This window comes from Protopterus annectens, chromosome 17.part0 (genome assembly GCF_019279795.1).
Source record: "Protopterus annectens isolate FY-2018-M chromosome 17.part0, PAN1.0, whole genome shotgun sequence".
NCBI classification, from domain to species: Eukaryota; Metazoa; Chordata; order Ceratodontiformes; family Protopteridae; genus Protopterus; species Protopterus annectens.
In genome coordinates this window covers 600,799,593-600,826,629 of record NC_056751.1, presented here as the reverse complement: position 1 = coordinate 600,826,629, position 27,037 = coordinate 600,799,593, and the positions used below count along the sequence as shown (strand labels likewise).

The following is a 27,037-nucleotide window of genomic DNA, read 5'->3' as shown; positions in this document are numbered from 1 at the left end:
TGGCAGGAATTGTGCTTGCAGATGTACCCGGTAGGTCAGTGCAGTGTTCCACAAAGTCATGGCTTGTCTGCATAGGGGGTAGGAATGTGTGCCCCCTTGCTTGTTTATGTACCACATAACTGTGGTATTGTCCGTCTTTATTAATAGTTGTCCTGGATCTATTAGGTCCTTGAAGGCTGTCAGGGCATTTTGTACAGCTAGCATCTCTTTTTGATTGATGTGAAGATGCATTTGTTCCTTGGGCCATGTGTCCTGAATACATTTTCCTGCCACATGTGCTCCCCAGGCATAATCCGATGCATCCGTTGTTATTGTCTGCTTGGCTGTAGGTAAGGTGAAAGACTGTCCCTTGTTGTGGTGACAGGCCTGGGACCACCATCGAAACTCCTGTTGTAGGCAGGGAATCAAGGTTATGACTGTCTCTAGGCTGTGACAATGCTGAGTCCAAAAACTTTTTAGATACCATTGTAGTTTCCTCATATGCAGTTTTGCATATGGAATTAGTAGAATGCAGGATGCCATGTAACCCAGGGCCTGCAGAATTTTTCTTGCAGGGAGCTGGGTCTTTGTTGCCATCATTTGAAAGTAATGAGTCAGTTGCCTTTGTTTGTCTGGCGTGAAATAAGCCATCTGGGCAGTTGTATTTAAGCTTGCACTCAGGAATATTATCTCTTGAGAGGGAACTAGTTTTGATTTATTTTCGTTTACAGTGTACACTAGGCAAATTAGCAATCTTTTTACAAATGCCAGGTGCTATAGAAGAATGTCCTTGCTCTCTGCTTGAATAAGGCAGTTGTCCAAGTTGGGATATATTTGAATTCCTTTTTGTCTGCAAAAAGCAATTATTGGTGCCAGGCATTTTGTGAAGACCCTGGGCGCAGTAGATAAGCCAAAGGGCAGTGCAGAGAATTGGTAATGCATCGAGTCTGCTATAAATCTGAGGTATCTTCTGCACGATTGTCTGATTGGGACATGCAGGTATGCCTCCTTGAGGTCCAAAGTAATTAGCCAAGCCTTCTTGCCCAGCATGGGCAGAAGTTGATGAAGTGTTAACATTTTGAATTTTGGAACATCCAGGAAAATATTTTGGATTGACAGGTCCACTATTGGTCTCCAGGCTTTGCCTTTTCTGGGTATTAAGAAAAGTCTTGAGTAAAATCCTTGTCCCTGTTCTTCTTGTGGAACTTTTTGAATAGTTCCCATATCCATAAGAGCCACAATTTGTTTTTGTGCCTCTGCCCATTGGTTTTATGGCAGGTTTGGCATACCTTTTGGTTTCAGAAGCGTGTGGAAGTGGAACCTATACCCCTGAGAAACAATGTTCAGCACCCACTGGTCTTGCGTGATCATGTGCCAATTGTTTGAGAAAAGTGCTAGCTTTCCCCCAAGGGGTGCTGTCAACTGGTAAGAGCTTGGCATTTGCAGAGGGAAGTCACTGAGACTGTTTCCTATAAGGTTGTGATTTGTCTTCTCCTACTTTGGGGGCTGAAGCACCCCATTGTTTAGGTCTGTAGGAGCCTTGTGGCTGAGATCTGCCTCTTGGGCATTTGTATCTGCTTCTTTGTGGCTTGTCTGACAATGGAAATGACCAATTTTTTGAAGGCCAGTTTCTGCTAAATCTAGGTGGTTGAACCTGTAAGAAATCTTTCACCGTTTGCATTGACTTGGCTTTATCCTCCATTTTCTTTAACACCTCTTCTGCCTTAACACCAAACAAAGTATCATGCTGTAATGGAGCATCCAATAATTTTACTTTAACATGGGTCAGGTAAACTTTGTTCTTTCAACCAAGCATGTCTTTGAATAACAGAGCCTGTAACTGCGGCTCTACAAGAAGCCTCTAATGAATCAAAACACATTGCAGAGTATGCTTTCCCACTTGTTCAACTGCATGCAATAAATCCTGCATTTCTTTACTGTCAGGACTTAGTATATTTGTAACCATTTTCTGCTTTAACAATGACATGAGATACTGTTGATATTTAAGCATGTGAAACTGACAGTTTAAAGCTCTTACAGCTAAAGCAGCAAAAGTGTAAACTTTTTTCCCCCCATCTGTCCAGAGCTCTGGAATCCCTATCTGAGGGGACAGGATTTTTGGCAGTGGAAGCCTTAACCCCTTTAGGACCCTGAGAAATTGTTTCTGGGTCTGCAGCGGGGTTTTTGTAAAGAAATTGATGAGAGTCAGGGACTCTGTAGTACCTGTCTGGCTTTACTGGTGCAGGGGGTAAAGAATCAGGAGACAGCCTGGATTCAGAAAAAAACATCATCTACAATATCAAGCACAGGGGGAATAGCCAGGGGCCTGTGCTGAGGCAATAAAAGGAAATCTCTGAGCCTTTTCTTGGATTTTGAATAATCCTGGCTCTCCCAATGGAAATGCTCCATTATGGAGTGCAGGGTTTCCCCAAAAGTATAATCCTCAGGTGGAGAGGCTGAAGGGATGGACTCTTCAGCATCAGAGTCCTCATAGGGAGGGAGAGAATAGCCCTGATCAGAAGACGAATCATAATCAGTGTTTTGCCTAGGCCTTTTGCCAGGAAGGGGATGGGAGCCCCTGATTAAAGTAATAAGGTCTTCGGCCATTTTAAGCATCTGTTTCTTTGGCATGGATGACTGTTCTGGAGAATGCTGCACTTGTTTCCTTGTCTTTAATGGTGTTTTTGACTTTGCCTTTGCTGCTGTAGTAGCCTTAATTGTAAGCTGTGAAGGTCTGAAAACACCCTCAGAAGCCGGTGCCTGCTCAGCGGCTCCGGACCCATCTGAGGGTATAGTTTCCACAGGCCCAATAACTTGAGTTTCCACAGGCCTCGGTGTCTCCACGTGGCTGTCGGTTACAGCCTGTGGCTCTGAGGTATCGGGTGTTAGGGGCTGCGAAAGTGCCTCACTGAGAACCGGCGAACCGGCGACTGGCCTAGAAGAGGCTTCGTCGTTGGTTTTGGGCCTCGGATGCCTGTCCTTTTCTTTGTCTTTGCGTTTTTTATACACTCCGGGTCGTCGGTTGTTCCGACGGCATTATATCATTAAATCTTCTTCTAAAATAATGTAAAGCAAAACCAACGTTTAATAGTGTGTTTATTGAATCTAGCACAAAACCGACAACTAGTAACGTCGTGGTCAGGGCCTAGGCAAGGAATACAGTAAGAGTGGAAGTCCTTATGAGGTATCTGCTTCCCACAAGAAATACAATTATTAACTTTTACTGACATCGGTCTGGAGCAAGAAAAAGTTTCCCCAACAGGGTACTTAGCTTTATTGAAGACTTCAGTTCTGAAATTCAATTTTGAAAATCTCAGGAGTTGGCCGACCGGCACTTGCGAACTGCTTTTGCTTCGGGCACTGCACAGCAAGAAAGACTGACGATAATTGGCGTCGGTTGCAACTTTTATACCCCTGGCGCACTGACGTCAGGGAAGAGGCGACAGCAACAGACGCTGGACCAAGACTTTGGAACTCGGGCCAACTGCGGGTCGCCTGCCAGCAGGATAACCCAAATGTAATGACTGCAACAGTGAAGCACGATGAACATCTGTACTATGTTCTTCGTGTTTCACTGTTGCAGTCATCACATTTGGGTTGATTCCCAAAGCTGAGGAAAAGGGTGGAGGCAGTCAAAGAAACTAGGGTCTGGCTAGGATGCCTTGCAAGACTGCAGAGCCAAACCCTGCTCTGGATTTGGAGAAGAAAGGCAGGTGGTAATGTTTGGTAAAAGTGTGAACAGATGTCCAGGTGGCAGCCTCCAGGATGTCCCTGGTGGGGACTCCTCTGAGGAAAGTTGCAGAGGTGGATGCTGCTCTGGAGGAGTGAGTCCTGACCCCCTTGGGGAGAGGCTTTCCATGTTGTTTGTAGCAGAAATGGATCCAGTGTGCTATCCATTTGGAAATGGGTTGTTTGGAGATGGCTTTGCCGTCTGCCCCTGTAGCAAAGCTAACCAGCAATTGATCAGACTTTCTGAAGTATTTTGTCCTGTCTAGATAGACTCTGAGCTGTTTGTGCACATCGAGAGAGTGCAGAATCCTTTCCACTTTGTTCTGGGGATTAGGAAAAAAGGTGGGCAAATGAATGAATTTGTTCAGAGCCACATTGGACACCACCTTGGGCATGATGGGTAGATTAGTTCTGAGGGATACCCTGTCAGCATGGAAGATGATGAAGGGTTCCCACAGCCATGAGGGCCTGCAGCTCGGAGACTCTTCTGGCTGAAGTGATGGCCAGAAGGAATGCTGTCTTCCAGGAGAGAAATTTTAGCTCTGCAAAATAAGCTGGTTCGAAAAGGGGCAGGGTGAGCTTTTCCAAAAGATAGTTAAGGTCCCAAGCTGGGGTGGGTACCCTTCTGGGTGGCCTCAAGTTGCTAGCCCCTCTTAGGAACCGTCTGATCAAAGGGTGTGAGAAAAGGGGTTGTTCAGTGGGAAAATGAGCAGAAATAGCAGAGGCATGAATTTTTATAGAGGAGAAAGAGAGACTACTGTGTAGTAGGTCAGCTAAGTAATCCAGGATGAGAGGGAGGGAGGGCTGTGCCGTATAGGCTCCTTTAGCTTGGATCCAGGTGCAGAACCTTTTCCTTTTGTCAGCATAAGACTTTCTAGTGCTAGGGTGTCTAGCCTCACTGATAACATCTAGAACCTGTTCACTGAGGTTGGCAGATTGATCCGGGGTTAGGGAATAAGCTAAGCTGCCAAATTGTGGGTCTGCAGTTGGAGATGCATGAATTCCCTTTCCCTCTGTTCAGGAGGTTTGGAATCTGAGGAAGATGCCATGGTGGCAAGTGATAACAGGCTGCGCAGCAAGGGGTACCATTCCTGGCGAGGCCAGTCTGGAGCTATAAGAATTGTCCTTGGTTTTTCCTCTTTTATTTTGAGCAGTACCCTGGGGATGGGAGGTAGTGGAGGAAAGGCATAGACCAATAGACTGACCCAGGGAAGGACATGGCATCCACTTTCCAAACCATGCAGTGATGCTCCCTGGTGCAGAATTTGCTGAACTGATGACTGGTGCGGGAGGCAAAAAGGTCAACTTTCTGGGTGCCCCATTTCTGCGTTATTAGGGTGAAGGTTCTTCCGTTGAGCTGCACTCGTGTGGGTCCAGAAGATTTCTGCTTAATTGGTCTGCCAGAGTGTTGAGCGAGCCTGGTAGGAATTGTGCTAACAGGTGCAGTTGCATGGCAAAGGCTGTGTGCCAAAGGGTCATGGCCAGCCTGCATAGAGGGTAGCAGTGAGTCCCTCCCTGCTTGTTGATATACCACATCACAGTGATGTTGTCTGTTTTGATCAGGAGAGCCCCTGGGGAGGGAAGGGGTTTGAAAGCTATCAATGCATGCTTGACAGCCATCATCTCTTTTTGGTTGATGTGCAGAGGAATTTGCTGTGGGCTCCATTGGCCCTACATGCACCTGCCAACCAGCTTTGCGCCCCAAGCATAGTCTGATGCGTCTGTGGTGAGGGTCTGGATGGCAGCAGGTGGCGAGAAAGGCAGTCCCTTGTTGTGGGAGCATGCTGTTGCCCACCAAAGAAAATCTATTCTGAGGCAAGGAATTATAGGTATAAGAATTTCCAGGTCTTCAGAGTGCTGACACCAAAGGCTTTTTAGGTACAACTGAAGTTTCCTCATATGCAGTCTGGCATATGGAATGAGTAGTACGCAAGATGCCATGAACTCCAGAGCTTATAGGAATCTTCCTTGCAGATAACTGGGGCCTGGTGGCTAGTTGAGAGAAGTAGGCTGTCAGGAAAATTTGGTTTTCTGATGTAAGGAATGCCATCTGGGATGCTGCGTCCAAGCTTGCTCCCAACGAAGATAATACTTTGTGTGGGCACCAGTTTGGATTTATTTTTGTTGACTGTGTACCCTAGGGAGGTTAGTAGGTTCTTTACAAAGGCCAGGTGCTTGAACAGCTTTTCCTGGCTGTCTGCCTGAATAATGCAGTCTTCTAAGTATGGGTAAAATCTGGATATTCCTTTGTTTGCAAAAGGCAATGGCTGGAGCCAGACATTTTGTGAAAACTCTGGGAGCAGTAGATAAGCCAAAGGGAAGCACACAGAACTGAAAGTGTTGAGATCCTACCCTAAAAAGGAGATATTTCCTGCATGATTCCCTGATAGGAATGTGGAGGTAAGCCTCTTTTAGATCCAGGGTGGCAAGGCAAGCGTCCTTGGACAGCATGGGTAGCAGCTGCTGGAAGGTGAGCATTTTGAATTTTGGGATCACCAGGAAGGTGTTTAGAATGGATAGATCAAGGATGGGGTGCCAGGTGCCCTCTTTTCTGGGCACCAGAAAAAGTCTGGAGTAGAAACCTTGGCCTATCTGTTCTGCAGGAATGTGCTCTACTGCACTCATAGAAAGCAGGGAAAGGATTTGCTTTTCAGCCTCTGCCCACTGGTTTGGAGGTAGATCTGGGAACCCTTTTGGGGTTGGAAGGGTGTGGAAGGAATAACTTGTTCAGAACCCAGTGGTCATTGGTAATGGTGGCCCAGGGAGTCATTGTGAGTTTTTACCATAAGGGGGTGGCTTAGAACTCCCTGGTTTTGAAGTGGAGGTAGTCCACTGCTTAGATCTCTGCATTCCCTGTGGCTGTTTGTCTGGGGGGTCTGGTTCCCCGGGGCCTATGCTGGACTGGCTTGGAGGGAGCAGGAAAGGACCAGTGTTTGGTGGGACAATGCCTGCTGAACCTGGGTGGCTGGACCTGTAAGAAATCCTTAACTGTTTCTATAGATTTTTCTTTTTTTTCCCCCCATCTTTTTCAGACTTCTTCTGCCTTAGTGCCAAATAAGTTGTCTTTGTGCAGGGGGGCATCCAACAATTTAGATATGACATGGTCTGGCAGGGGCATGCCTTCTAATGACAGATCCAGTGACTGCTGTCCTGCAAGAAGCTTCTAGGTGTGAAAACCACAGTGCAAGGTGTGTCTAGTTACTTAAGTTGCAGAATGCATTAATTCTTGTAATTCTTTAGATTCTGCCCAAGCAGGAAAAGAAGACATTTTTTTGTTCCAGGATAAGTTGCTGAAATTTTAGCATATGGAATCAACAATTTAGCTCCCCGATAGCAAGAGTAGCTTGAGGTGTATACTTTTTTACCCCATCTGTCTAGTGCTCGGGAATCCCTATTCTGAGGGGGTGGAATTCTTAGTAGAGGTTGCTTTAATCCCTTTAGGCCCTTGAGAAATTACCTCAGGGTCAGCAGTAGGATTTTTAAAAAGAAATTTGTGCGAGTCAGGGACTCTATAGCAGTTGTCAGGTTTTCCGGGTGCAGGAGAGAGGGGGTGTCAGGAGTCAAGCTGGATTCCAGGAAAACCTCCTCCACAACAACCAGGACTGGGGGGATGGCCAAGGGTCTGTGCTGTGGAAGATTTAGGAATTCCCCGAGTCTCTTTTTAGACTGAAGGTAGTTTTGACTTTCCCACTGGAAATGCTCCCTTAAGGTATGCAGGGTTTCCCCAAAGGAAAAATCCTCTTGGGGAGAGGCTGAAGGGATGGAATCCTCTGCATCAGAATCCTCATAAGTATAGAGGGGTTGCATGTCTTCATATTCAGAAGCGTCAGAGTCATCTGACTCTTGCTCAGACAGAACTACAGGTGACAGACCTCTTTTCTTTTTGGAGGGGGTAGTTTGGCTTCCACTGATCAGCATGGTAAGGTCTTCAGCCATTTTAAGCATCTGAGACTGAGGCAAGGAAGCAGGTGCCTGAGAGTGGGTCATCGGTTTCTTGGGTGTGGTTCATACCCTGGGCCTAAGAAACTCGGTTGTTTTCGAAAGAATGGTAGTCGCGAAAGAAAATGTTGGTTTGTGTCGAGAATCGGTAGTGCGAAGGACTTCCTCAGAAGCCAGTGCCTGCTCAACAGCTCCAGACCCGTCCCAGGTAGAGACAACCGCAGGATCCTTAGTCGAAGTAGAGTTTTGCGGCTCCAAAAGGGTCTTGGTAGCGACCTGCAAATCCACAGAAGTGGGTATCAGGGGCTGTGAAAGCGCCTCACTGAAGACCAGAGAAATGATGACTAACTTAATTGAAGCATCGTCGATAGGTTTGGACCTGTGCTGTCTGTCTCTGTCTTTATCTTTACATCTTTTCAGAAGATCTCCTGTCGGATGGCTTACCGAAGCCATATCGGAATTCGAGGACTGTAAGCGAAATTATCTGGTTGTAATAGTGGCCTGATAACGGATAGTTCAGGCATTAAACAAAGCACAGAAGCAACAAAGGGGTACACTGTCATCTGGGCCTAAGCAAGTGACATAGTAAGAATGGAAGTCTCGGTGTGGTATTTGCTTTCCACAGGTGAGACCACTATTAACTTTTTCTGACATCGGTTAGTGCAAGAAAAACTTAACTTTAGAAGACTTCAATTCGGTAGACAAAACTCAGGTAGTGGCCAACCGGCACTCATGCAAACTGCTTCTGCTTTGGGCTCCACAGCAAGAAAGACTGATGTAGTGGCATCGGCTGCCTTACTTTATACTACTGACGACCTGATGTCAGTCCTGAAGCGACAGCAGCAGATGCAGAAATACTAAGCCTCCGGTATTCGGCCCGGCCGAGGGCTACCCTTGCAGGGATAACGCAAATGTGATGAATGCAATAATGAAACAAGAAGAACCTCGGCTAAGCTTGAAAAGACCTCCAGGTCGATAGCCTAGTAACCTCCTATGATCCTAAATACATCTATACATATCTGTACATCTAATCTACACACACAGGCAGACACACACACACTCACACACACACATATATATATATATATATATATATATATATGGAGAGAGAGACAGAAATATAGATATATGTACATACACAGGTGTTAAAACATTTCTTAGGACATGTCATTTTTGACTTCTCTCATGGTGCTGAGATGACTTAAGACCACTCTTAAAATGGGTTAAATTATTTCCCCTACAAACCTCATTTCTTTCACTGCTAAAATCCTTACCTTCTATTTGACACTTTTTTCAGTTTTCAGGTTAATTATGAAGTCAATCTTTATCAGAGTGCTTTGGCTTTACTTTCCACTTACAATTGATGACGTTATTTAATTAACTTTAGTTCCACCGTACATTTTCAGGCCACAGACTTTTTTTTTTTTTTTTTTTTTTTTTGCAGACCCTATTAAACATATGCAAAAAATGCGGGCAAGCCAAACAAAATGTTCTGTAGCAATGATCTCTATCAATACCATACAAGATGCTAACTAGCAGAATACTTTGCATCTGGTAACTTCCTCACAAGTCCAAGGACTACACACATCTGTACTCTCCCCAAAGCGACCCCATTTCCCCATTTGCTTACTTTTCAAGGGTGGCTAATAACTGGTCCGGTTCTGGACTGTCCTGGATCTGAATCATCTGGTCACGACTCAGACGAATAATGTCACACAGGGACTGAGAGGCATTTGAGTGTTGCTGAAAGAAAGAATTACTGTTAAACTTCACTACACAGACCTGGTAAAAAAAAAAAAAAAAAAAAAAGAGTAGTAATTCAGATCTTTAAACACCATGAACAAAAATGTACCCAGGTAAATTATATTACCATCAACCACTTCTTGCATTATTACATGACACTTAAACCTTCCTGACACCAACCAGATAACATGCACCATCAGGACAGAGGAAATACTCCAGTTACATCACATTTTTGACTAAACTATTCTGGTGCTACTTAACTACCCTACAGACTAATGAAAAGAAAACTTCAAAAAAGTACAGTTTTGTACCTATCATAAATGTAGATGTCCGATAGATATGCAACTGCAGTCATAACATATGGGTTGTCCTGCCTCAGGCAGCCCTCGGTCGGCCGGATTCCAAAGTCTGGGTCCGGCATCGGCTGGTGTCGTCTCCTCTCCGATGTCACCACGGCTGGAGTATAAAGGCATCAGCCGACGCCATCTTCTTCAGTGTTTCTTGCCCCAGATGCCAGGTGCCCCCCTAGGAAGGCTAAATTTGGTAAATGGATAAAAATAATACCAAACATGCACAACAGTAATAAACAGATACACCATAGGAATACCCCCAGCTAATGGGAAAAGGGGTAGGGACCCAGAAAGAAGGATACAGAGGGGTAGGAGGGAGGGAAAATCCGACTGCAGTTGCATATCTATCGGACATCTACATTTAGGGTAGGTACAAAACTGTACTATGTCCTTCTAGAATGCAACTGCAGTCATAACATATGGGTTGAATACCATAGCCAAGCTGGGGGTGGATGGAACTAAGATAAGGATGGTGTAGCTAAAATCCCCTGCAGGACTGCCGAAGCAAAGCCTGCTCGGGATCTGGAATATAAGGGCAGGTTGTAGTGCTTGGTAAATGTATGCACGGAGCTCCATGTAGCAGTCTCTAAAATGTCCTTTGTTGCCACTCCTCTTAGGAAAGCTGTGGAAGTGGCCATAGCTCTGGTGGAATGGGGCCTAATATTGGCTGGCACACCTTTTCCATGGAAAGAATAGCAGAATCTGATGCAATGTCCAATCCATTTTGAAATTGTTTGGAGATTGCTTTTCCTTGCACTCCAGCAGCATAGGCTACAAACAGTTGGTCAGACTTTCTGGTGGCCTTAGTTCTGTCCAAGTAGTAACGTAATTTTCTGTGTATGTCCAAAGTATGCAGTAGCTTTTCCCCCCTATTTTGAGGATTGGGGAAGAATGCAGGCAGGTGAATTGCTTAATTTAGAGACACCCTGGAAATAACTTTGGGCATGAATGTAGGATTGGTTCTTAGAGAAACTCTGTCTTGATGAAAAATGAGGAAGGGGGGCACTGCCATGAGTGTCGGTATCTCCGAAACTCTTCTTGCAGATGTGACTGCCAATAAGAAGGCCGTCTTCCATGAAAGAAATTGCATTTCTGAACTTGCTGCTGGCTCAAATGGAGGAAGAGTTAATTTTTCCAACACATAATTGAGGTCCCATGCAGGTACTGGCTGTTTTCTGGGAGGTTTGATATTCTTTATTCCTCTTGGAAACTGTCTTAGCAATGGATGAGAAAACACTGGAGGATCACAGTTGTATTTTGCTGAGATTGCTGAAGCATGAATCTTTATTGAAGAGTATGAAAGTCCAGTATGAAGTAGTTCTGCCAAGTATTCTAAAATCTGAGGTACACTCGGTAATGCTGTGTCCTGACCCCTGTTGGCATTCCAGATGCTGAATCTCTTCCATTTGGCTGAATATGCTTTTCTTGTGGAAGGCCTGCGTGCTTCCAGCAGGATTTCTTGAACCGATTTTGATAGAGAGTTAGGAGGAGAAATCATGTTAGCCTCCAGGCTGTCAGATGTAATGATTTCAGGTCTTGATGTACAGTCCTGTAATTGTGTTGTGTTAGGAGCAGGGGCCATAGGGTCAGAGGCCATGGTTTGGTCCGAGTTATGGTCAATAGCAATGGGTACCAGTGCTGCCTTGGCCAGTCTGGAGCTATCAAAATACATGTTGGTTGTTCTGCTTTGATTTTCAGTATCACCTTAGTCAGCAGAGGCAGAGGAGGGAATGCATAAATTTTTAGAGAATTCCAGCTGAAGGAGAGAGCATCCATCTTCCAGGCTAGAGGATGGTGAGTCCTTGTGCAGAACTTTTTCAGGTGATGATTTAAGTGGGAGGCAAAAAGATCTACATCCGGTCTTCCCCATGTCTTTGTCAGTTGAGAGAAAATGTGAGGATGCAGCATCCATTCGTGTGGATCCATGAAATTTCTGCTCAGGTTGTCCGCCAGTACATTGTCCTTGCCTGGTACAAACTGGGATTGTAAATGTATCTTCAGGCTCAGGGATTTTTCCCAGAGAAGCATTGTTAGTCTGCAGAGGGGATAAGAATGGGTGCCTCCCTGCTTGTTTATGTACCACATGACAGTGGTGTTGTCTGTCTTTATCAGTAAATGCCCTTGTTGTAGTGATTTTTTGAAAGTCTCGATTGCATGTATCACTGCCAACATTTCCTTTTGGTTTATGTGCAGATGTCTTTCCTTTGGGGTCCATTGCCCTTGAATGCATCTGTCCTCCATGTGCGCCCCCCATCCATGGTCTGAGGCGTCTGTTGTAATCATTTGGCCTGCTTGAGGTCTGTTGAAAGACATGCCTATGTTTTGCTGACTGGCTTGAGCCCACCATAAAAATTCTTTTTGCAGACATGAAATAAGTGGGATTATGTCCTCTAGGCTTTGGCTGTGTTGAGACCATAAGTTTTTAAATACCATTGCAGCTTTCTCATATGAAGTCTTGCCAAAGGTATCAGAAGGATGCAAGATGCCATGAACCCCAGGGCCTGCAGGATTTTCCTTGCAGTCAGCTGGGAGAGTTTTGCTAGGCCTTTGAAGTACTCTGGTAAATGCTGCTGTTTTTCCTCTGTGAGGTAGGCCATTTGGTTTTCTGTGTCCAGTTTGGCTCCTAAGAATATAATCTGTTGGGATGGCAGTAGTTTTGACTTCTGAATGTTGACTGTGTATCCCAAGGCCTGCAGTAGATGCATGACATAGTCCAAATTTTCTTTTAAGGTTTGTTTGTTGTCTGCTTGTATGAGGCAGTCATCCAAGTAGGGGTATATTTGAATCCCCTGTAGTCTGCAGTGTGCCACTACTGATGCCAGGCATTTCATGAACACTCTGGGCGCAGTAGATAAGCCAAACGGCAATGCTGAGAATTGATAATGCTCTGTCCCTGCAAGACATCTGAGGTATCTTCTACATCTTTGTCTGATAGGGACATGCAGGTATGCCTCCTTGAGATCCAGAGTGACCAGCCAAGACCCCTTGCCCAGCATGGGAAGGAGTTGCTGCAACGTCAGCATTCTGAACTTGGCACTATGAGAAAAGTGTTTAGAGATGACAAGTCCAGTATGGGTCTCCAATTGTTTTCTTTTCTTGGAACAAGGAACAGCCTTGAATAAAATCCCTGGCCTAGCTCCTGAGGAGGAACCCTTTCTATTGCTTTTATACTTAACAGCTTGGAAACTTGAGAGAGTGCCTCTGCCCTTTGATGATGTGGCAGGTTTGGCATGCCTTGTCTTATTGGTAATGTGTGGAAGTGGAATCTGTAACCTTTGTCTATCATATCCAGAATCCAGTTGTCCTTGGTTAAAATATGCCAGTTTTGTGAGAATAAGGATAATTTTCCACCCAAGGGTGCTTCTCTTTGAACCTTTGTAGGTGGAATGAAAATCAAGTCATTGCGATTGTCCTTGTGGTGCAGCTGAACTGTCTGTACCACTTCTTTGATTTGGAGGTTGCCATTGGCGTCCCCTGTAAGATCCTCGGTATTGCCCTCTACCTCGGGCACGTCTGCTTTTTCCCCTTTGAAACTTGTCTGAGCCGGGGAAGGACCAATTCTTTGAGGGCCAGTTTCTGCTGAATCTGGGTGGCTGAACCTGAAGGAAATCCTTGACTGTCTGTACTGACTCTGCTTTTTCCTCTATGGATTTCAATACATCTTGTGCATTAGCACCAAAAAGATTCTGTTTTTCCAAAGGTGCATCAAGTAACTTTACTTTAACATGGTCAGGCAAAGACAGATCCTTTAACCGAGCATGTCTACGTATCACAGCTCCAGTCATAGCTGCCCTATATGAAGCTTCCAGTGCATCATAACCACACTGAAGAAAATGGTTATTAACCTGCTGAGTGTTATGTATATGATCCTGCAATGCCTTTTTATCAATAGGCTCAGGAGAGGCTAACTTTTTCTGTAAATCATCCAGGAGAAAATCCTGGTACTAAAACATGTGAAAAAGGCAATTTAGTGACCTCATGGCCAGGGTAGTAGAAGTATATACTTTTTTACCCCATCTCTCCAGGGACCTTGCTTCCCTGTCTGCTGGCAGTGGGTTCTTGGCAGAGGAGGTAGCCACTCCCTTGGGGCCCTGTGAAATAGTTTCTAGATCCACAGAGTGGGCCTTAAAAAGGTGCTTGTGGGTGTCAGCGACCCTATAATACCTGTCCGGCTTGACAGGAGCTGGAGGAAGAGAGTCAGGGTTAGCACTGGAGTTAGAGAAAACATCATCCAAAACATCCATAACAGGTGGAATAGCTAAAGGCCTGTGCTGGGGAAGCTTGAGGAAGGTACGAAGCCTTTTCCTGGAGTCAGAGAATTCCTGACCCTGCAACTGAAAATGTTCCCTCATGGAATGCAGAACTTCACCAAATGAGAAATCCTCTAGAGGGGAGGCAGAGGGAATTGATTCCTCAGCATCAGAGTCCTCGTACGCCTGGAAGGATTCTTCTTTGGTATCAGAATGTTCAGAATCCCCAGAGGCTTCATCCGAAGAGAGGTCATCCGCCTGCTCAGTTCTGGGCCTCTTCTCTGCAGGTGGCTGAGAACCCCTCTCCGGATGAGGCTGAGACCCCCTGATAAGGGAAATTAGATCAGCAGCCAGAGACATGATTTGCTTATCAGAAGAAGGGGCCTGGGCAGTAGGTCTAGGATGGGCCTTGGTCTGACTGGCGGCCTTAGCACGTGCAAAGGCCTTGATGGACATGGATACAGGAGGCCTAGCAGCCCCACGTGCAGGCGTAACCTTGTCCACAGAAATGGTGTCGGGTAGATCCAGAACTTCGGTTTCTGGAGGAAAATCAACAACCGGCACCGGAGAGATCTCCGAGACCGAAGGTCGTGTTAACGCTGTGTCGTCGGCCTGGAGCGGTAGATTTACCACTTCCGAAGGAACCGGAGCACTAGCAGAGGGTTTGGGAGTAGCATCGGTAGTGGACGCGGGCCGAGGATGTCGGTCCCGGTCCTTGCGTTTTTTAGCAGATTGGGTAGTCGGTTGATCCGACAGCATGATATACGCAAAAGATTCACCGAAAAAGTCCTCGGCGAATTCTGCCCGGCGCCTGAGAGTGCGCTTATTAAAGCAGGCACAGGCAGCACAGGCCGAGACGTCGTGGTCTGGGCCCAGGCAAGGAAGGCAGAGAGAATGGAAGTCCTTATGAGGTATTTGTTTACCACAAGACAAACAATTATTAACTTTCTCAATTTGTTCTGACATCGGCTGAGGCAAGAATAAATGTTCCCCAACGGGGTACTTAGCTTTTAGATGACTACGGTACTGAAAACACAGGAGCTGACCGACCGGCACTTGCGAACTGCTTCTGCTTCGGGCACCACGCGGCAAGAAAGACTTAAGAAGATGGCGTCGGCCGATGCCTTTATACTCCAGCCGTGGTGACGTCAGAGAGGAGGCGACACCAGCAGATGCCGGACCCAGACTTTGGAATTCGGCCGACCGAGGGCTGCCTGAGGCAGGACAACCCATATGTTATGACTGCAGTTGCATTCTTGAAGGACATCAACACAGCTATGAAATTTAGCTGACATATTATGCTCAATGCATTCATCAGGATGCTGTAAAATGTAAAAGTAACAAACAACAAGCACATGAATGACTAATGCAAGGCAAATTTTAAAGATGGAGATTCAAATGCTGGTTAATCAGGATCAGCAACATATTTAGTAGGAATGGACACAGACTAAAAAAAATTATGTTTAACAAACAGAAAAGACTTCCACTTTTTTAACAGCAGTTCAGTGTGAGTGTACTGCTACTGCAAGAAAAGCTAACAACCAGTGTGAAAGAAAGTAATTGTGTGCACTTAAAATAAATGTAGATGTTTAGAGTGCATTCACCGTTACAGTCCTGACTTATGGGATTCTCTGCTATGAGAGGCCTTGGCTGGCCCGACTACTAGAGAAAATATCTCCCTCCTCAATGGGCTGGCAAACATTCTGACTGACTTCAGTATACTTGGGTATACGGGGAGACAGCCAACTTCATGATATCAGTCTTTTCTTGCTGTTAGAGCCCAAAGCAGTATTTCAGTGTGTCGGTCGTCCACACAAGAGAGAAGTAGTCTGAAAGCTAAGTACCCTGTTGGGGAACTCTTTTTTTCTTGGTTAACTCATGTCAGATCAAGTTAACAGTAGTCTCCGTTGTGGTACGCAGATTCCACATCGAAACTCCCATTTACTTTGTATTATTTGTTTAGGCCCAGATCACGATCCACCTAACTGTCTTTTCTGTGCCCGTTTCAACTCTAGGACTATTAGGCATAGGGCCAAAGTCTTAGCTAGGCACCTTAGTTTCAAAACTATTTCTCAGCATTTAATGGCATCCATTGGTCGTTCTGAAGTTGAGCTCCCTAAGCGCAAGACAGATAAAGAAAAGAGACCCAAGCTTTGGGCCTTGGACAACAATCAGTAAGGTAGTAACTGAGGAGGTCATGGCAGGCACTAATGTTCATATAAGTTTAAATCTATGCATGTCATCTACAGGAGAAGCTGTGCCACAGAAGAACTGTTGGTGAGATTTAAGAAGATTAAATAGAGACACAATGGTTTTATAATTACTCTGAATAAATGAGATGCAGTAGTATTGAAAGGCCATGAAATTGCATGCTCAGTTACTGAACAACTACAATCCCAGTGAGAGACTGTTAGTGATCAAGATTACATTCCATTTGGAAGTTGAAACATGAAAAAAAATGACGACTACAAGAACAGTGCTCTGCAGAAGAATAAGAAGTTATGTACCTACCATAACGTTCCATGATAGTTGTCTTCATCTCGCCTTCTATCTAGCTGGATGGGTTCGGAGCCGATCCTCGGCTCCGACTTGGCCTTTTTCTAAAGCTCGAGAGCTATTTACCAGCTCGAGACCTCCCCTTATCCCACAATGCTAGGCGTCAGATATCCAGATCTCGTTTGGAAAGCTAACACCATGGAAAAAAACACACTAGTTCCCACCAAAGGTTTACCTACAGTGCTACAAATAGAGGAGGACGTAACCTAAAAACAAGGTCAACCGTAGGAAGGCGGCCTCAAAAGGGATTCTTATCGGTCCTACCCAGGCTAGGGGGATGGAGGGTGGGACGCAAGAAAGAAGGCGAGAAGAAGACAACTAACAAGGAACGTTATGGTAGGTACATAACTTCTTAATGTTAAGTTGTCTATCTTGCCTTCATTCTTGCTGGATGGGACAGCATCCCTAGCACCTTAGCCCTGGGTGGCTCATTGAAACAGACTCTTGAGCACAGTGGAACCAAAAACAGCTAGACTCCTGGAGGCCATATCCAACTTGTAATGTGAAATGAAGGTATGAGGAGTGGCCCATGTTGCTAAAGCACAAACAGATTCCATTGGAAGTCTAGCCTGAAAAGCTACCGATGTAGCCAATGCTCTGGTGGAATGAGCTTTTGGTTTTGAAGGAAGTTCTTTACGTCTCAGTTGGTAGATCAAGGTAATAATAGAGGCCAGCCACCTGGACAAGGTTACCTTAGAAACTGGCAGGCCCTGCTTCCCCTCAGCATAGGACAGGAAGAGTTGATCTGATTTTCTTGACTGTTTGGTCCTATCCAAATAAAAACATAACTGCCTGTGAATGTCCAAACAGTGTAACTTTTGTTCAGCTCTGTTTGAATAATTAGGAAAAAAGACAGGAAGATCAATAGCCTGATTGAGATTTGCCTCTGAGGGTATTTTGGGCAAAAAGGAAGGATTAGTCCTGAGTGAAACTCTATCATTGTGAAAAATAAGATATGGAGGACGAACACAAAGGGCTTGAAGTTCCGATACTCTTCTGGCCGAGGTGATGGCTACTAAGAAGAGAGTCTTCCAGGAGAGTAACTTTAAGGAACAAGAAGCTGCAGGTTCAAAAGAAGAGAGAATCAAAGAAGTTAATATCAAGTTCGAATCCCACGGAGGGGGGGGGGGGATCTTTAACCGGGGGTCTAAGTAAGATAGTTCCTTTAAGAAAGGCCTTACAAAGTTTGTGGGACATAATACTGGACTCTGATAGGCTAATGTGAAAATTTGCGATAGCAGCCAATTGGACCCTAATGGTGGCAGCTGAGGAACCTGCTTGAAAAAGTTCCACCAAAAAATCTAAAACATTATGGACAGGGGCTGTAACGTGGTCTATCTTTCTAGTCTCTGCCCAGAAAGAAAAACGTTTCCACTTACTAGCATAAGTTTTTCCAGTAGGTTTGTGCGAAGAAAGTATGATTTTGCGCACTGTCTGAGAAATATGTGGAAGCCTGGCTAAGGTTCGAAGTGGAGCAACCAAGCTGTGAGGTTGAGAGAGTGAAGGGATTGATACAGCCCGCCCGACTGATGGATCAAGAGGTCTGGCACTGGGTCCAGATTCCAGGGCTGCTCCAGCAGGTGACGATGCAGGAATGGGAACCAAATTTGTCGAGGCCAGTAAGGAGCAATGAGGATCATCCTGGATCCCAAAGCAGTCGCTTTCTGAATCAGTTTTGGAATTAAGGGAAAAGGAGGGAATGCATAGAGCAGACCCTGGGGCCAATCGTGAACTAGAGCATCTCTGGGGGAATGGCCTGGGAGGGGGAAGAGAGTGAAGAAGTCGCTGCACTTGCTGTTGAGAGAGGCTGCAAAAAGGTTGACCCCATCTGCGGAAAATTTTGTCTGCTACTAAATGATTGAGAAACCACTCGTGAGGCGTAAGGATTGCTCTGCTTAGCCTGTCCGCTATGACGTTGGACTTCCCGGGGATGTGCGTTGCTATTAGAAACTGTTGAGAGGAAATCACCAACTGCCAAAGTCTGAGTGCTTCTCGACATAAGGGATAGGACCTGGTTCTGCCCTGCTTGTTGATGTACCACACTACTGACATATTGTCCGTGTGAACTGCAATAGTCCCGGTAGGCAGAGAGTCCTGAAGAGCTTGCAATGCTAAAAGTACCGCTCTCATCTCTAAGACGTTTATGTGCAGATGGTACTCTAGGGGTTGCCAAGTGACCTGGACAGTCCTGCCCTGAAAATGCCCCCCCCCCCCCACCCGATCAGGGAGGCATCCGTTGTCACCGTGGCAACCAGAGGAGGAAGTACAAACGGTATGCCCTGAAAAACTTGAGGGGAGACCATCCACCCAGAAAGGTGGTCTTTGCATGATTGAGTAATTATTATGTTGTGAGACACTGGAAGCTGTTGAAAGGACCATTGGGTAAAGAGCATACACTGAAGAATTTACATGTGAAAACGAGCCAGGGGAAGTAATGTAATAGCTGCTGCCATGAGACCTAAGGTTTTCAATACAAATCTGGCCTGAATTCTCTTGCACTGTAGCAACGTTTGAACATGTCGGCGAATGTCTAATACTCTTTCTAATGGGAGTTCTGCCGACAGTTCTTTTGTGTTTAATATGGCGCCTATAAAGGATATAGATTGACAAGGCGACAATGCAGACTTTTTGAAGTTTATAGAGATACCTAGCTCTGAGCAAGTTTGGATGGTAGAATCCCTGGCTCGGATTAGTTGATGCCTGGTGGAAGCAGTAAGGAGCCAGTCGTCTAGATATGGAAACACCTGGAATCTTCTCCGTCTCAAGTGAGCCGTAACCACTGCCATGCATTTGGTGAACACCCTGGGGGCTGTGGTGAGACCAAAGGGCAGGGCTCTGAATTGATAGTGACTGGTTCCCAGCCGGAAGCGGAGAAACCTCGTGGAGCGTCTGTTCATTTTGATATGGTAGTACGCATCCTGAAGGTCTATGGAGCACATCCAAATGTCCGGACCCAAATTGGGTAGAATGGACTGAAGCGTGACCATTCAGAACTTCATTCTTTGAACAGATTTGTTTAATCTGCTGAGATCCAAAATGGGTCTCCAGTCCCCTGTCTTCTTTGGTACCAAAAAGAAAGTACAGTTTTGTACCTACCATAAATGTAGATGTCTGATAGATATGCAACTGCAGTCATAACATATGGGTTGTCCTGCCTCAGGCAGCCCTCAGTCGGCCGGATTCCAAAGTCTGGGTCCGGCGTCGGCCGGTGTCGCCTCCTCTCCGACGTCAGAACGGCTGGAGTATAAAGGCATCGGCCGACACCATCTTCTTCAGTGTTTCTTGCCCCAGATGCCAGGTGCCCTCCTAGGAAGGCTAAATTTGGTGAATGGATAAACAATTCCGGACATGCACAACAGTAATACACAGATACACCATAGGAGATACCCCCAGCTAATAGGAATAGGGGTGGTGGACCCATAAAGAAGGTTGCAGAGGGGTAGGAGGGTGGGAAAATCCGACTGCAGTTGCATATCTATCGGACATCTACATTTATGGTAGGTACAAAACTGTACTATGTCCTTCAAGAATGCAACTGCAGTCGTAACATATGGGTTGAATACCATAGCCAAGCTGGGGGTGGTTGGAACTAAGAAAGTGATGGTGTAGCTAAAATGCCCTGCAGGACTGCCGAAGCAAAGCCTGCTCGGGATCTGGAGTATAAAGGCAGGTTGTAGTGCTTGGTAAATGTATGCACGGAGCTCCATGTATCAGCCTCTAGAATGTCCTTTGCAGCCACTCCTCTTAGGAAAGCTGTGGATGTGGCTATAGCTCTGGTGGAGTGTGGCCTAATATTGGCTGGCACACCTTTTCCATGAAAAGAATAGCAGAATCTGATGCAGTGTCCAATCCATTTGGAAATTGTTTGTTTGGAGATTGCTTTTCCTTGTACTCCAGCAGCATAGGCTACAAGCAGTTGGTCAGACTTTCTGGAGGCCTTAGTTCTGTCCAAGTAGTAGCGTAGTTGCCTGTGTATGTCCAAAGTATGCAGCAGTGCTTCCCCCCTGTTTTGAGGATTGGGGAAGAAAGTAGGCAGGTGAATGGCTTGATTTAGAGACATCCTGGAAATTACTTTTGGCATGAATGAAGGACTGGTTCTTAGAGAGACTCTGTCCTGATGAAAAATGAGAAAAGGAGGTACTGCCATGAGTGCCTGTATCTCCGAGACTCTTCTTGCTGATGTGATTGCCAATAGGAAAGCCGTTTTCCATGAGAGAAATTGCATTTCTGAAGTTGCTGCTGGTTCAAAGGGAGGAAGAGTTAATTTTTTCCAAGACGAAATTGAGGTCTCATGCAGGTACTGGCGGTTTCCTGGGAGGTTTGATATTCTTTATCCCTCTTAGGAACGGTCTTAGCAAAGGATGTGAAAACACAGGTGGATCACAATTGTATTTTGCTGAGACTGCTGAGGCATGAATCTTTATGGAAGAATATGAGAGACCAGTATGAAACATTTCTGCCAAATATTCCAATATCTGAGGTATACTCAATACTGTTGTATCCTGCCCCTGTTAGCATTCCAGATGATGAATCTCTTCTACTTGGCTGAATAGGTTTTTCTGGTGGAAGGTCTGCGTGCTTCCAGTAGGATCTCTTGAACTTTTTTGGAAAGAGAGATATCGGAAGGAGTTATGGTAACCTCCAGGCTGTCAGATGCAATGTTTTCAGGTTTTGATGAACAGTCCTGTAATTGTGTTGTGTTAGAAGCAGAGGCCATAGGGGCAGAGGCCACGGTCTGGTCCGAGTTATGCTCAACAGCAATGGGTACCAGTGCTGCCTTGGCCAGTCTGGAGCTATCAAAATGCCTGTTGGTTGTTCTGCTTTGATCTTCAGTATCACCTTGGTCAGCAGTGGTAGAGGAGGGAATGCATAAATTGTTAGGGAATTCCAGCTGAAGGAGAGAGCATCCGTTTTCCAGGCTGGAGGATGGTGGGTCCTTGTACAGAACTTTTCCAGGTGATGATTCATGTGAGAAGCAAAGAGATCTATGCCCGGTCTTCCCCATTTCCTTGTTATTTGTGAGAAAATGTGAGGATGCAGCATCCATTCGTGTGGATCCAAGAAATTTCTGCTCAGCTTGTCCGCCAGTACATTGTCCTTGCCTGGCACAAACTGGGATTGCAGATGTATCTTCAGACTTAGGGATTTTTCCCAGAGAATCATTGTTAGTCTGCAGAGGGGATAAGAATGAGTGCCTCCCTGCTTGTTTATATACCACATAACAGTGGTGTTGTCTGTCCTTATTAGCAAATGTCCTTGTTGAAGTGATTTTTCGAAAGTCTGGATTGCATGTATCACTGCCAACATCTCTTTTTGGTTTATGTGCAGATGCCTTTCCCTTGGTGTCCATTGACCTTGAATGCATCTGCCCTCCATGTGCACCCCCCATCCATGGTCTGAGGCGTCTGTTGTAATCATTTGACCTGCTTGAGGTTTGTTGAAAGACATGCCTTTGTTTAACTGACTTGTTTGAGCCCACCACAAAAATTCTCTTTGCAGACATGGAATGAGTGGGATTACATCCTCTAGGCTTTGGCTGTGTTGGGACCATAAGCTTTTTAAGTACCACTGCAGCTTTCTCATATGAAGTCTTGCCAAAGGTATCAGAAGAATGCAAGATGCCATGAACCCCAGTGCCTGCAGGATTTTCCTTGCAGTCAGCTGGGAGAGCTTTGCTAGGCCTTTGAAGTACTCTGGTAACTGCTGTTGTTTTTCCTCTGTGAGATAAGCCATTTGTGTTTTTGTGTCCAGTTTGGCTCCTAGGAAAATAATCTGTTGGGATGGCAGAAGTCTTGAATTCTGAATGCTGAGTGTGTATCCCAAGGCCTGTAGTAATTGAATGACATAGTCCAAGTTTGCTATCAAGGTTTGTTTGTTGTCTGCTTGTATGAGGCAGTCGTCCAGGTAGGGGTATATTTGAATTCCCTGGAGTCTGCAGTGTGCCACTACTGATGCCAGGCATTTCGTGAACACTCTGGGCGCAGTAGATAAGCCAAACGGCAATGCTGAGAATTGATAATGCTCTGTCCCTGCAAGAAATCTGAGGTATCTTCTGCAGCTTTGTCTGATTGGGACATGCAGGTATGCCTCCTTGAGGTCCAGAGTGACCAGCCAAGACCCCTTGCCCAGCATGGGAAGTAGTTGCTGCAACGTCAGCATTTTGAACTTTGGCACAATGAGATAAGTATTTAGAGTAGACAAGTCCAGTATAGGCCTCCATTTGTTTTCCTTTCTTGGAACAAGGAACAGTCTTGAATAAAATCCCTGGCCTTGTTCCTGTGGAGGGACCTTTTCTATTGCTTTTATATTTAACAGCTTTGAAACTTGAATGAGTGCCTCTGCCCTTTGATGAAGTGGCAGGTTTGGCATGCCTTGTCTTACTGGTAAAGTATGGAAGTGGAATCTGTAACCTTTGCCTATTAAATCCAGAGTCCAGTTGTCCTTGGTTAAGATATGCCAGTTTTTTGAGAATAAGGATAATTTTCCGCCCAAAGGTGCTTCTCTTTGAGCCTTTGTAGACGGTATGAAAGTCAAGTCATTGTGGTTGTCCTTGTGGTGCAGCTGGACTGCCTGCGCCACTTCTTTGATTTGGTGGTTGCCATTGGCGGCCCCTGTAGGAGCCTCGGTATTGCCCTCTACCTCGGGCACGCCTGTTTTTCCCCTTTGAAACTTGTCAGTGTCTGGAAAGGACCAATTCTTTGAAGGCCAATTCCTGCTGAATCTGGGTGGCTGAACCTGGAGGAAATCTTTGACTGACTGTACTGATTTAGCTTTTTCCTCAATGGACTTCAACACATCTTGTGCATTAGCACCAAAAAGCTTCTGTTTTTCCAGAGGTGCATCAAGTAACTTTACTTTAACATGGTCTGGCAGTGGCTGTTCTTTTAACCAAACATGTCTACGTATAACAGCCCCAGTCATAGCTGCCCTACATGAAGCCCCCAATGCATCATAACCACACTGAAGAAAATGATTGTTAACCTGCTGAGTGTTATGTACTAGATCCTGCAATGCCTTTCTATTAATAGGCTCAGGAGTGGCTATTTTTTTCTGTAAATCATCCAGTAAAAAATCCTGGTACTGAAACATATGAAAAAGGCAGTTAAGTGACCTCATGGCCAGGGTGGTAGAGGTATAAACTTTTTTACCCCATCTCTCCAGGGACCTAGCTTCCCTATCGGCTGGCAGTGGATTCTTGGCTGTGGAAGTAGCCACTCCCTTGGGGCCCTGTGAAATAGTTTCTAGATCCACAGAATGGGCCTTAAAGAGATGTTTGTGGGTGTCAGGGACCCTATAATATCTGTCTGGCTTGACAGGAGCAGGAGGGAGAGAATCAGGGTTAGCACTGGAGTCAGAGAAAACATCATCCAGGACATCCATAACTGGAGGGATAGCTTAAGGTCTGTGCTGGGGTAGCTTGAGGAAGGTACGTAGCCTTTTCCTGGTATCAGAGAATTCCTGACCCTGCCATTTAAAATGCTCCCTCATAGAGTGTAGGACTTCACCGAACGAAAAATCCTCTGGAGGAGAGGCAGAGGGAACTGATTCCTCAGCATCAGAGTCCTCATAGGCCTGGAAGGATTCTTCTTGGGTATCTGAATGCTCAGAATCCCCAGAGGCTTCATCTGAAGAGAGGTTGTCGGCCTGCTCAGTTCTGGGCCTTTTCTCTGCAGGCGGCTGAGAACCTCTGTCTGGATGAGGCTGAGATCCCCTGATAAGAGAAATAAGATCTGCAGCAAGAGACATGACCTGTTTATCAGAAGAAGGGGCCTGGGCAGTAGGTTTAGGATGGGTCTTGGCCTGACTGGTGGCCTTAGCACGTGCAAAGGCCTTGATGGACATGGATATAGGAGGCCTAGCTGCCCCACGTGCAGGAGTAACCTTGTCCACAGGAATGGTGTCGGGTAGATCCAGATCTTCGGTTTCTGGAGGAAAATCAACAACCGGCACCGGTGTAGACTCCGAAACCGAAGGACGTGTTAACGCTGTGTCATCGGCCTGGAGCGGTTGAATTACCGTTTCCGAAGGGACCAAAGCACTTCCAGAGGGATTAGGAGGAGTATCGGTGGAGGACGCGGGCCGAGGATGTCGGTCCCGGTCCTTTCGTTTTTTGGTAGATTAAGTTGTCGGTTGTTCCGACGGCATGATATAAGCGAAAGATTCGCAGAAAAAGTCTTCGGCAAATTCTGCCCGGTGCCTGAGAGTGCGCTTATTAAAGCAAGCACAGGCAGCACAGGCCGAGACGTCATGGTCTGGGCCCAGGCAACGGAGGCAATAGGAATGGAAGTCCTTATGAGGTATTTGTTTACCACAAGACAAACAATTATTAACTTTCTCAATTTGTTCTGACATCGGCTGAGGCAAGAAAAAATGTTCCCCAATGGGGTACTTAGCTTTTAGATGACTTCGGTACTGAAAACCCAGGAGCTGACCGACCAGTACTTGCGAACTGCTTCTGCTTCGGGCACCGCGCGGCAAGAAAGACTGAAGAAGATGGCGTCGGCCGATGCCTTTATACTCCAGCCGTTCTGACGTCGGAGAGGAGGCGACACCTGCCGACGCCGGACCTAGACTTTGGAATCCGGCCGACCGAGGGCTGCCTGATGCAGGACAATCCATATGTTATGACTGCAGTTGCATTCTTGAAGGACATCTTGGAGTAAATCCCGGATCCTTGCTGGTCTGCTGGGACTGGCTGGATGACTCTTTCTTAGCAGTTTTGAGATTTCTAGTACTGCTTGTTCCCTTAGACCGGGTGGAACATCTGGAAGGGATCTGTTTGTTTAATTGGGCGTGTGGACAAAGGGGATTTTGTAGCCCTCGGATATGATAGCCTGTACCCATTTGTCTTGTGTGAGGAGTCGCCAGGCTTCTGGGTACAGTGATAATCTTCCCCCCGACTGCCTTCGAGAGTGAACAGTCGGGCAGCCCCTCAGGGGTGCTGAAAGGGTTTGTCGGAAAAGGTATCCCTGCAAACCTGATTCTGTGGACCCCCTCTGCCCCTCGGGCGACGTCTGTTGTTGTTCCCTCCTCTGCCCCTGGGGGGAAACTCTCCACGTGTGTCAGGCACGACTCCTTGGGGTTTGCGAAACCACTCTTGTTCTCCACGCTTGGGGTCAGGAGGGTGGACAGAGACAGACACAGGCACCATTTGGGGGGGGGGGGCGAAGGGGTCGATCGCGGAGCCGACCCAGGAGTCAGCACGCTCCTCATGACCTCAAAGGTGCCCCCATTAGGCAGAGAAGAGGGCTCAGAAGAGACGTGAACCCCTCCCGGCACAGAGAGGGACGGCTCCAAGGCCGATGTCGGGGCCAAGCTCACCTGCGCCGAGGACCCGAGAAGGAGAACGTTGCCAGACAAGGGTCCGATGCCACTCGCCCCCTCGGAGCTGACTAGGAAGTCTCGGTGCCCGGATCCCTCTAAGGACGGAACCAATGAAGAGATCGGAGCCAACGAAGGAGCCGAAGGGTGGGGTATCGGCTCCGACGTTCTGACAATTCGAGCCCCAACAAGCTCCGGCTCCGAACACGGTAGTAGAGTCGGAGGAGGAATAGTTGAAAAAACAGGGATAGCCACAGTCTGCTGAGAAGGGCTAGTCAACATTTTGGCCAGTGCCTGCGACTTAAGGAGCCTACTGACCATCCTCTCTAAGTCATGGTCAGATAACCTGGAGGACCGAGAGGAATGGGACCTATGACTCCGCTCCGATTGTAGTAATGGGGACCTAGGAGCCGAGCGAACGGATTCTAAAGAAGGGGATCTCGAACCCTTCCGGCTCAGAGACTGCTCCGATGGCAAAGTCGGGGCAGACTGAGGTCTCAAAGTGCCGGTTCCGGCCGGAACCGACAAAGAAGTAGAAGCTCCGCTCGGCGTCGGCACCGAACAGGGAGCCGACGGTTTGGCGGGCTTGAAGGATTTCCCCGACGAAGGCTTAGTCGGGGATCCTTCAGGCTTTAACAAGCCTCTCAAAATTAGTTTATTCCTACGTTCCTGCAGGACTTTCGGACTGAAAGCATGACAGACCGAACAAGATTCCTGCAGGTGTAGGGGGCCCAAACAATAAACACAAGAAGTGTGACCGTCTGTCAGAGACATCTTCTGACAGCACGAGTCACACTTCTTGAAACCTGAAACCTAGGTATCTTTGGACATGTTAGAAGAGATACCAAGGGAATTTAAATTAGTGCTTAAACACTAAACGCAGACACACACGCACTAGAACAGACAATACAACTTCTACAACTACAGCGGTTATAATTAACCCAAAAACTATATAGATATATATATATATATATATATATATATATATATATATATATATATATATATATATATATATATATAAAACACACTATACAGAGATAGGCCTAACCACTACCCCAAAGGGGGGATGGGGAGGGGAAGGGAGGAAGGGAATAAAACTCTGTAATCAACAGAAAAAAAGGGGATTATAAGTGGGTCTAAAGGGATTACAATAAACAACTCTAATAG

General features: G+C 46.2%; 1 protein-coding gene across 1 annotated transcript in view; it reads right to left on the bottom strand.

Moving 5' to 3' along the window:
• PPP6R1 (protein phosphatase 6 regulatory subunit 1) overlaps nucleotides 1–27,037 on the bottom strand; it is a 3,522,349-nt gene that overhangs the window by 2,662,727 nt on the left and 832,585 nt on the right. Inside the window, exon 6 of the mRNA XM_044059463.1 lies at nucleotides 9,278–9,390. Coding sequence (XP_043915398.1) covers nucleotides 9,278–9,390 — 113 coding nt within the window. The remainder of the gene's footprint in view (nucleotides 1–9,277; nucleotides 9,391–27,037) is intronic.